General features: G+C 30.2%; 1 protein-coding gene across 2 annotated transcripts; it reads left to right on the forward strand.

Annotated features, from left to right (window-relative positions):
* Positions 1-297: 297 nt before the first annotated feature.
* Positions 298-3,946, forward strand: LOC108459566 (trihelix transcription factor GT-3b-like). 2 transcript variants are annotated; one of them, XR_008281316.1, is made up of 4 exons: positions 298-1,065; positions 1,158-1,751; positions 1,918-2,028; positions 3,650-3,946. XR_008281316.1 is itself a non-coding variant. In XM_017758953.2 (2 exons), exons 1-2 carry the CDS (start codon positions 781-783, stop codon positions 1,692-1,694), a joined length of 822 nt encoding a protein of 273 aa, XP_017614442.1. In that variant the 5' UTR covers positions 299-780; the 3' UTR covers positions 1,695-1,864. The 2 variants fall into 2 exon arrangements, 1 of the variants encoding a protein (XP_017614442.1); XM_017758953.2 differs by lacking the exons at positions 1,918-2,028; positions 3,650-3,946 and having other exon boundaries at positions 299-1,065; positions 1,158-1,864.
* The last annotated feature ends 8,267 nt before the right edge of the window (positions 3,947-12,213 follow it).

Here is a 12,213-nt window from a genome sequence, read left to right on the forward strand (position 1 = left end):
TTTTTTGAATTTATATATTTTTTAAATCTTTTTATTTTTCGAGCCGAATGTAGATCTAATTATACTAATATTTGCTTCTTTGTAACAAGAATTTAATTTAAAATTATATTTAGTATTAACAATATACATTGAAAGTAAGTTAAAAATATAAAATCCTGGATCGTCAGCGTGACGCCGCGTGAACGCAATGGGAACAAATAGTCCACAAAAAAAAAAAAAATCAATAATAATATTTAAAAAGTGAAAAGAAATGAAAAAGAGATAAAAGAGTTTACGCGTAGACAGATAGAGACGGAGAGAGAGACTATTGTATTGGTAAGGGAAAAAAGAATGAGAGGAATTTAAGGGCAAATATATATATTTGTTTAAAGCCTCGATTTTTTCTAATTTAGTTGTAATTAATTTAATATAATTATTGAATACTATTTTTTAGAAATACCTATAGTTTTCATTTTCTTGAATCTGAACGAATAATAAAAAGGCTCCACTTTGACACCTAAGCTCTTTACATATCTATCGATCTTTCTCCTGTTTTTTTTCTTAATTTTTTAAAATTTTATTTTTTGGTTGAGGTTTCTTCAGGGTTTCTTCTTCTCGATGGTTCACACTTGTTGTGTTCACACCATATCCACATAAATCTTTCCTGGTTTTTTTTTTTTTTGTCTCTATCTTTTTCTTTCTTTTTTTCCTTTTCTGGATCAGTAATCTTTTGTTGGGTGTAAAGAAAAAAAACTTAATAATCTCAGGGGATTTGTCTGGTTTTGCGTTTAATAGTTGTTTATGGAGGGACATCATCGCCATCATCATCATCAGCAGCAGCAACATCTGCAGCAACAACAACAGCCTGTAAGTGTCAACGTTGAAGCTGATAGGTTTCCTCAATGGAGTGTTCAAGAGACAAAGGATTTTTTAATGATCAGAGCAGAGCTGGATCAAAGTTTCATGGAGACCAAAAGGAACAAGCTGCTTTGGGAAGTTATCTCCACCAGGATGAGGGAAAAGGGTTATAATCGAAGCGCTGAACAGTGCAAGTGCAAGTGGAAAAACCTCTTTACTCGTTACAAGGTACCAAATATTCGATTCACTATTCAACCCTTTTTCTTTTTATTTCCCTGTTTTTGTTTTTAACTTGAATGAAAAAGTAAAACCCTATTCAGGGATGTGGAACGGTTGACGCAGAAATTGTGCGGCAACAGTTCCCGTTTTACGACGAGTTGCAGGCCATATTCACGGCGAGGATGCAAAGTGTTCTATGTTCGGAAAGTGAAGGCGGAGGAGCTACGGGGTCGAAAAAAAAGGCAGCACAGGCGCAGCTATCTTCCGACGAGGAAGACGATACGGAGGAAAACGAGTACAGCTTTAGGAAGAAGAAGAAAGGGAAAACTGGTGGTGGGAGTAGTAGTACGAGCGGCAGCATTAATATAAAGGAAATGTTAGCGAACTTCATGAGGCAACAGTTGCAGATGGAAATGCAATGGAGGGAAGCTTTGGAGTCGAGAGAAAACGAGAGGCGGATGAAGGAAATGGAGTGGAGGCAAACCATGGAAGCCCTTGAAAACGAGAGGATAATGATGGAGAGAAGATGGAGGGAAAGGGAAGAACAAAGGAGAGTAAGGGAAGAAGCTAGGGCTGAGAAGAGAGATGCTCTCATTACTGCACTTTTAAACAAGCTTAGAAGAGAAGATCAAATGTAGTGCAACTCCCGAAGATTCACTCTAGTCTCCCCAGCAGTCTCATTTTATGGATGACCTGTAAGTATTGTGTATTGAAATACTAATTACTAACGATTCAGGTCACTTGTTTAATTTTCATGTTTTTCTGGGAAGAGGAAGTTTTTTTATTATTTTTTTATAGATATTTTTAATTAGTTTCTTCTTCATTTGGCATTCTTTTTTTTTTTTTTTTATCATTATTAAGAGGCGACCATGAACAAAAAAGGCTCCAAGGTCTAGATATATGTTGGTGGTAGTTGAAGAAATTAAAACAATTAATCTACAGCAATCGATCCACAAACGATAGTGTTTCCAGGTAATGCTTATCAAAGTGAATATTCTATCTATATATGGAACAAATATACATAGATTTGTAGTGGACACTGTTGAAAATGCTCCATTATTCTTGTTAATGCCTCTCAACTTCTTCAAAGTGTGGCACCTTTCACTTACATAGATATCTGCATGTCTACATTCATACATATATATATACATGCACATTCATGAACGCATGTGTGGGAGCTTCAGCAGCTAGATTTTCATTTTCATTTTTAAGAATTTGTTTCATGGGTTTCCATCAACCCTAAAGTTGTTTGAAGGATATTAGTACTTTTTTTCTTTCTTGAATTACATCAATATCGACCTTAGGGATGTCAAAACATGTGGTTGACTTTCTTGGATTAGATGCCTTGTGCCTTGTGCATTTTCTGACGTATTATATATATATATACATATGAACCATACTCTCTAGATTGTATCCCCACTACACAAACTAAAAGATGTCAATGAAAAAGATGAAAGGCTCTAGAAGAGTAGGTGGAGATGGAATGACTCTTACTCATTAAATAAAGTTTTAAATTCAATTTTTGTGAAAAAAAAAATGTTGAGAGAACTTTACTTTTGTTTAAGGATTTGATGTGGTTTAGTTCTGAATTTAATTGAAATTTAGTATAGTTATCAGATATCGAATAGTTTTGATATTTAACATGAGTACTGATTTTTATATACCAGTATTACCTAGCTAGCACAACTTAGAAGCTATATTCCATTTATATTAATGGCACATATAATAATTAATAATAATATATCATTTATGTGGATTAGTCATCAGCCCCAATATCTTTTTATGTTCATACTTGTTCATATTTGTCACTACCAGAATAATTCATGTTCTATTTATTTATGTGAACCTAAATTTAAGTTTCATTTTGCTTATATGTGTATATATATATAAGTGCATGTATATATATAGATATGGATTAAGCATATCCCTTAACTATATTATTCATATAGATTTATAGATTTGCATGATTCTTAAATCTAACCAACTCAATCAAGGAAACCAAACCTTGGAGTTTAATTTCTTTATCTCCTTTCATTTCATATAATATTTTATGCATTTGGGATTAATACTATATATATATAGACATGATGATATTAGGAATCTTGTACAATAATTAACTTTATGAGAGATTTCACTTTCAAGGAGTTAAAAATATCTGGTGTTAGTGGTAAGATGATAATACCAAAGGATCATGTGGGGGTATGTTATATGCATCCTAGCTATCTAATTAAGCACCTTCAAACAAGAAACAAAGGACTCAAGATTGATGTCCATGCATACTCAAAAATGAAAAGATATATATAAACAAAAAAAAAAAAGTTTTCTGTAGCTATATCTGAAATGTGAACTTTGTGAATAATGTTTCATATGATTGTGACAAGTAGGGTCTCTCATAGATTTCTTACTTTTACTCCCTTTTTCACTAACCTTTTCTTTTACTTTATATGATTCATGGGTAATCGATAATATTAACAACTTGTTATAATTGGGTTCCCCTCCATTTTTCCCATACAAGCTTTTTTATATATTTCTTTTCATCCTGGGATAGAGAAATTAAATATCAAGTGGTTTTGCCATTGATTGGTGTGTGTAGATGAGGTTGCAGGTTGGCACTAGTTTTTGTCCATTACGTACATGGCTTTTTTCATCATCAACTGGCAGAGGCAGAAGTAATTCTTTTGTGTGCCTTGACTATGTAATCTGATTTCATTTTTTCACTTAAAGTCAAATCATTATTAGCTGCTGGTTTATATATTTATATGTCTTCTGTTTCATAACCGGGTGAAAGTATCGTGACAACCTGGATTACCTTTTGTTTTTTCTGTTTGAAAAATTAGTAAATTAGTCTATGTAATTGAATCAAATAGTAAATTAATTTTTTTATTAAAAATTTTATCAATATGAGATACACTTGGCAGCACATATTATTGTCCTATATTTTAAACTGTAAAAATTAATTTATTCTTTAATCACACTTTTTCATTACAACGTATAACGCTATAAACCGTGTTTATGGCCGGCTGCAAATATTAATCCTACTTATAAAATTCACCGACATGTCTAAAATATTTATTGATTTGAACAAAAAGGAAAACTAGAATCTCATTTTTAAAAAAGAAAATAATTACATGAAATAACAGTACGTCTCGCTTTTTGTTTCTTTTTCTTGGAAATTTGCTAACTGTATGGTCCATGGTTATTTTTGCATATTTTATGGATGATTTTTAAATATACATTATATACTTTTCCTTTACTTGAAGATGAAGGAGAAGACTGGTCCATCAAGATTTTGATTATCATAACCATAAAAATATTAATGCAAATTATATATATATATATATATCTTGATGATGGATATTAATTTAAATTAAAAATATAGTTAATTGACCAACAATATGAAATTATTATTATGAATATATAAAATATTTGAAGTGGGTTTATGAATAAAAAGGGATGCAGGAGTACAGTTTTGACGTTAACATTGAATTGCCGACAAAATTTAATTCATATTGAATTTGATGATTATTCTTGGAATGTTTGCATGTGAAGAAGTCAAAGACAGCTAAATCTGTACAGTTTTGACATTAATATTCAATTACCCATGTGGCCAAGCACCCCATGCAACCACACTTTTCTCCTTCATTTTTTATTATTATAAAATGGTAGAAAACTAATTTCATATCCTAAGCGCTCTATCCTACTAAAGTTTCTTAAATTAATTATTGGGTTAAAATAATAATTTGCGACCATATTAATAGTGAATATTGAAATTTTTATTAATATTTATCATTATATTTTGAAAATATGCTTAAATTTGTTGCACAACTTTTATATAACTGAATTTCACCATTACATTTTTTAATTTTATTGAATTTTGCCATTAATTTTGATTTCTAATTAAATTTTATCACTTAATATTGATGATTTGAAACTAAAATTTAACAAAATTATTAATTCAAATGTTTTATTTTAATATTAACAATAAGTTAATTTATAAACTATTAAAAACAATAAATTAAAACTTATTTTTATTTAATAAAAACCAGAAAAATAAAAAAATAAAAATATTAACTTTACTTTCTTTATATATAACTTCTTTTATTAATTGTTGATATTATACTAATTTATCATTTTAAGTATTAAATTAAAATATTATTTTTATTAAATTTATCTTCAAATTATTTTAAATTAAAATTGAATAGTAAAATTCAATCAAAATCAAATTCTAATGAGAAAATTTAACCAAACAAAAGTGACAAGATTCTAAATAAAGTTAAAATATTATAGTAAATTTATTTTTAGCTCAAAAGTACAATAATAAATATTAATAAAAATAAATAAAATGGAAAATTTCAACTTTTAACTAAATTATAGTGGTTGTTCATGTGCTCAATTAGGAGTAAGCAAAACTCGGTTCGAAAGAATAATTTTTTTTTTAAATTTCGAATTAATCGAATCGAGTTATTTGATTTTTTTAGTTACTCGAATTAGTAATTCAAATTTCAAGATCGAGCCGAGTTGAATTTTACAATTTGAATAATTCGAATAACATATTGGTCTAATACCTCTTTGGTCCCTGTCAATTTTGAAAATGATCAAATTGGTCTCTTTCTCAACAAATATTACAAAAAAAGAAAATGCAAAATAATTTTTAAAATTCAAAATCGTTATAAAAATTTAAAGTTTATTGTCACACCAGGAAATATTAAAGGTTTGGAATAATTGAAATTTGAAGTACTTAATTAGAAATTTTTTTGTTTAAGCTGGTTCTAGTGTAATCATGTGAACTCTACGGATTGGTTGGGTAAATAGTTAGATTTTTAAATTTAGTTCCGTCAATCTTTGTTAGTGGAAAATATCATGATTAAGGGTATTAATAAGACTGATTGTCTTGGGATTAAGGGAAGCGGTGGTGAAAAGACTATATATATAGGAAGGATTCTTCGTGTTGATATTCATTTTTCTGTCGTTCTTCTATCTTCTTCTTCTTCTCTAGTTCATACTGTGAGTTAAAAAAACTAAGATGAGAGTTGCATTAAAGGAAGAATATGAGGTGTTAGCATAAATACTTGAGAGCTTAGTAATTTGCCAACCAAGAAAGAAGAGGTCCAAGTGATAAAGGGAAGGCTAAGTAGGTGTAAGTTATATCAACCCAGGTATTTTGCTTGTGAATTTCTAAACTCAAGCTTTCTGTGGTTGTATTATATAAATTTATATCAGAACTGTAGTTTCATATTGTGGTTGTCTTCATGTTTTGCTGATGATGAGTTGCATTATTGTGGATGATTTATATAAAGTATTATTTTACAGGTGCATGTCCGATTATACTTTACAGATAACTATTTGATAAACTTTCATTGGAAAATAATTATTGATGAAGTTGTCATTTTCATGGTCCACATGATGTTATGGTTGGTAAGATATGTTGTGTTTTCGATAAAATGATCAGTTGAATGCTTGCTATATGCCTGTTTAAATTATGAATAATATGCGGAGTAAAGAGGGTGGTTTTTGGCGGTTGAAAGATGAAGAAATATCATATTGTCACTCTTTTCCACATGTTATCTGGTATTGTGGAGGTTCAGGTGGATAGTATGGAGAATGTATTTACATGGTTTTCGGCTTTGCGGAGGTTCAATGGTTTGTATGGAGATATATGCGCATAGGAATGTGATAACTCAATGTGGGTTTTATGTATGTATGTGACTCTGTGGAGTCTAAGGCTTTAAGCCTTTTATGTGTAAGTAAGTCTATGACCATGGCATATGAAAGTTCTTCGGACTTATTCGATAAGTTTATGTTAAAGATAAATGTGAGATTATGCCAAATAAAGATCGTAACAAAGTCTGCTTATATGAATCCGCTATGATTGTGAAGTTTTTCTATGAATCCACGTGTTTAAATTTGCTTTATCTTTGAAGTTTTTCTATGAATTGACATGAATAGACTATTATATTCTTGAATCTTTTTATATGAGTACGCATATTTGAGTTCACCATATTGTGAATCTTCTTCTATGAATATGTATGTATGAGCCGCTTTATCCATGAATCATCTTCTGAGTTCGCGTGTATAAGTCCGCATATAAGAGTCCGCATTTAAAATCCACATTAAAGAGTCCACAAGATTGTTCGCCAATTTAATTCGAAACAACTCTCTCTCCTTTCGGTGGGTTATATTAAGATTTTATTCAACAAGTTTGTACAAATAGACTATACGCCTCACAATCTTTCACTCAGGAAGTTTCCATGTATATAGTACTGCGCCACTATGTAGTTTATGCTCAAATACAAACTATGGAAAAATGATCTCACAAGTTTAAGCTAAGCACTAATCTTGGTGAATCCTAAGAATTGAAGTAAATTATTTTAGATCTCACTAGGTTCCTCATGAACTTACCATGTTTTTTTTTTCTTTATTTCAGATAATACCAAATTGTAGTTTGGGAAGACTTAAGGAACTAAGCTAGAACCTCTAAGCCTTGTGTGAGCATGACATTTTTATTTTTGTAACATGTGTAAATACCGGGGGTATCTCGTGGTTTTAATCTTTGTTTTGTGCTTGTATTAGAAATCTTCAAATCAAGTTCAAATATAACTAGACTCTTGTAAATTTTTGGATATATTATTATAAGAGATGAACTTTATTAGAAAATCTTTTCACATATATACTTTAATAGTAAAACCCCGTGGAGTTGTTAATTAGTAAATTACTAATACTTACTTTATTTGTGTAGATAATGTACGAAGGTTGGCATAAATTAAAAAATTTTCACTACCAAAATTTAGGCAATAGTGAAACAAAATCATCACAGATGCACTAAATTGATTATTGTTTACTCTTTTTGACAGATTTAGTGACGAGATTTTCTGTCGTTGATACTTCTTCACTAATAAAGTTGTCACATAGATGACAAATCCGATCACTAAATTTGTGATGAATTTCGATCACAATTTGTTTATATTTTTCGTCACTAAAATTTCTTAAACTAGACACATTCGCATAACCTTATTCGTCACTAGTGCTTTTTCTATCACTAATTCCGTCACTAAATTCTGTCACAATTTTAAATTTTGTCACAGTTACTTTGTCTTGATTTTTATCTCATCTACCTTAGTTCCACAACATTTCTCAATGAATAATCTAAGTTAGAAAAACTAAAATACAGATTAACAGATATTTTTAAATAAGATATAAAAATAAAATCAAATATCAAGTAAGTTACAATAATAATATGTTTAAATAAAAAGTACATTACAATATTTATGAACATTCAAAATAAATACTCAATCAAGAGTTTCAACTTCCTAATTTGTGTCCCGCACATTCAAATAAAAAGTATATATTATATTATTATAGATGTACGTTAATAAGGAAAAAATAAATTTTAAAGATTAAAATGCATCTATAAATTAAACATGATCAGATGGAGAAAAGGTTGCACATCAAACATACAAAACAATAAAAGGGGTATACCTCGATTGAAAAACAACCCTTCATATAAAGGTTTATAACATAAGTTTTGCACTGGAACATTCTTGATAAATTTCAACAAGAACTGGTAACAAAGCTAAATGTTTTAACCTGCTTACTACTTTTATTAGTTTTTGATTAATGATAAATTTCAACAAGAATTGAAAACAAAGCTAAATGTTTTAACTTGCTTACTACTTCTTTTATTAGTTTTTGATTAATGATTAATGAATGAGGCTAAAATTAATCAATTAATTGAAACATATGGCTATGGCTTTTCTTTCTTTTTTTTCCCAATAGGCAACTTCTTATCCTAACATATAACTCTTGATTTGGTTGAAAACATATCAATTTCATAGATTACATGAAAAGAGAGTAGATTAAATATCACTTGTAATCATTTGTGAAATATATAAGCTATGAAACATTTTAATGCTGCCTAAAAAGCTAAGGTTAAAAAAAGTAAATGAAATTAAACTCTGATGTTCAAGAATTAGCTCATGAATTCAAAGTTGGAATATAATGCATATCAAAACCATTTCTCTTTTTCTTTTTGTGTCCATCTAAACATCTTAAACTTTCGGGACTAACAAATGATTCATCAAAAGCTCTAATCAAACAACTTGATAACCTTTCCAAAATATTGTATTATATATAAAACATACACACAAAATTAATTAATGTTACCCTTACTACCTATTCAACACAAAATTCAAATTTATGCAGAAAAAAACCTTAGTATCTAACCTTTGAAGCCAAGAGTATACAAACAAAGAACCCAAACAGTGTGCAACATTTAGATTTTGGAACAAGGAGAGCCTAATAAAAAACATTTCACAACAAAGAAAGAAACAATAAAGAGATAGGGAGTTACAAGCGACCCTCACATTCCTACAAAAAGATCTGTATTTTGTAGAGGGTTCTTTGGTGGAGAGAGGAAGCGGTGCAAACAAGTGAATGAGAGATACAAGAGAAAAGCAGCAAGAAAGATTGGAGCAAATCCAGTAATATTGAGAGTAATTGTAGGTGGTGGTTGGTAAAGTGGAGAAATAAAAAGTTGGATGACAATCAAACTCAACAAGGAAACAAGTTGAGAGAATTTCAAAGAGAATGCTTGAGAGTCCAAAATGCCAAAATTCCTTTCATCAGTTGTGAATGGCTTTTATTTATGGTATCTCAAAAAAGAGAGTTACAAAATTGATAATTAATAGGAATAACGAAATTAATATTTTTTACTTACAAAGGTATTAATGGATTTTTTTATTATGAAAGGATTTTGTTGATGATACTGATGTTAAGTAGTGAACAAGAGTTCACTATGTTTCTAGAAAAAGGGAGAACCACTTAGTGTTATAGGAAAATGTTAAGAGGAAACATCTTAACTACCTTTATTTATGATCTATCGAGCCAAGTTTTCTGGAACATCCTTATAGTAAAGACATCCCAAGAACCTTGCCATATTTTGAGGTTATTTCCACTTTTACTTTGGTGAAGGGGTAGTACCCTGTGAAACATTTACCGCAAAACATCTCTTAGAATGTAAGGTGAGGGATGCTCTTGAATAAGAGTTGTTCCTAAATAACAGTTATTCTAACTTGTTCCAAACGTTCTCAACATAGTTGTTCCAATCAAAAAGTTCTATGGTGATGCTTTTCTTAATAAAGGTTATTCTGAATAATGGCTTTTTTGAAAAAAAAAACACAATTACTCTAAATATAAGTTGTTCTAAACATAACTATTCTCGAAACACTATTATTCTAAACAAGAGTTGTTTTGAACTTTAATTGTTATTACAAGTTATTCCAAACAATGATTGTTCTACACGTAACTATTCTTGAAACACTATTATTCTAAATAAGATTTGTTTCAAACTTTAGTTGTTATAACTAAAGCCCTGTTCTAAACATATCTATTCTGGACATAACTATTCTCAAACAACAGTTGTGTTGAATAACAACTATTTTAAGCAAGAGTTATTGCTTTGGAAGAGATATTAAATGAAATGAAAATACTAGTTATTTTACACTTGATAACCCACTTTTTGAAATATAATATTTTTTTCTCAAAGAAAAAAAAATGTTTATAGTCATAACTGAGTATTTAAAAATTAACATAAAAGCAAGATGATTCTTTACTTCTAGTCCATCTTTGGAAGTGATGGAGGTCACTATAGGAAATTGCACTTCAATTATAAAACTAGTTAGACTCAATCCTTAAGACACATGGTTTTTTTGAGTGATAACCAGCTAGAGCATTTATTAAAAAAGAAAAGTAAACTGACAGTAACAGTTATGAAAACCAATAAACAAAACCAACAACAAATTAAAATAAAACCAACAAAAACCAAACATCTCCACCAAATAGCTCTAGACATAAACACTTAGGTTCATACTTTCTCCCTTCTTCAACCCCTTCTTACCTAGGATATGAGCCATACTATTAGCTTCCTCGGGAACATAGGCAAAACAAGAATCTTTGAACATCCTCGCCTTCAATTTGATATTCTAAGTATACGCCCCTATAACACCTTTAATCCTTTTCCGTCGTCAGATTAAGGTCACGAGCATTACTAATGAATCAAACAATTAATTCAATCATAATCAACATATAAACTAACTAATAACATTATAATATGTAGGGGCAGGTCACGACAATCTAATGCTTTCATGCTAGATTCTTACACATTTGAATAATAAATTAGGTTATGCATTTCTAAACTTGGTCTTCCACTGTCTACACTCTTATCATAATTTATATATTGCTAAACTTAGTCTTCCACTGTCTACACTCTTATCACTATTTATCCTTTCTAGAATTTCAGAATTCGGATACATACAAGATTATTCCAATTATTAGCATCAGAGTATTAGTCCATACTGTAACACCCTTAACCCGTATCTATCGCCGAAATAGGGTTTTAAAGCATTACCAAAGTTTACCGATCAAAAAGATATAAATTACCATCATTTCATATCATATAATATCCAAGTCATAAACCAATCAAACTCATATATATTGTCCCTTATTTGAGTCATTGAGGCCCAAAATACGTGTTAGAAATAAGTCAGGACTAATTCTAAAACTCAGAGAATTTTTCAAAAAATATTAAAAAATTTCAAAGCTGCAGGGTTCACACGGCCAAAAGACACGCCTGTGTTTCAGACCGTGTGGGCATTCGAAATAGGGACACACAGTCGTGTCCCAGCCCGTGTGACGGCCCTTATAAATCTCTGACTTGGGTCACATGGCCAAGCCACATGCTCGTGTTCCAGATCGTGTGCCCTTTTGGAATGGCCCTACACTCCTGTGTGCTAGCCATGTGTCTTACATGGCCGAGTCACATGCCCGTGTGTCTGGCCGTGTGGACTCAAATTGTACCCTAAACAACAAGTTTGCCATTCCTTGCAAGCTTGGACACTAAGTAATTCAAAAATCATTCATTTAACCAGTTCAAAACAAAATCAAACACATTCAAATTATGTCAAAACAATCATCCTAGGTGTCAAACCAATGTACCGTCATTGGTACCACATTTATATCTTCAAAGCATTATTTAAGTCCAAATTATAAACATACCTAATTTAATCTATTTTGCCTACTTTATGAACACTTAGACATCAATTTAACATGCCATAATATAACTTCAAGCACAAACACATATTCATATGTATATACCAACCAATA

Source organism: Gossypium arboreum, chromosome 4 (genome assembly GCF_025698485.1).
Source record: "Gossypium arboreum isolate Shixiya-1 chromosome 4, ASM2569848v2, whole genome shotgun sequence".
Classification (NCBI taxonomy): Eukaryota; Viridiplantae; Streptophyta; class Magnoliopsida; order Malvales; family Malvaceae; genus Gossypium; species Gossypium arboreum.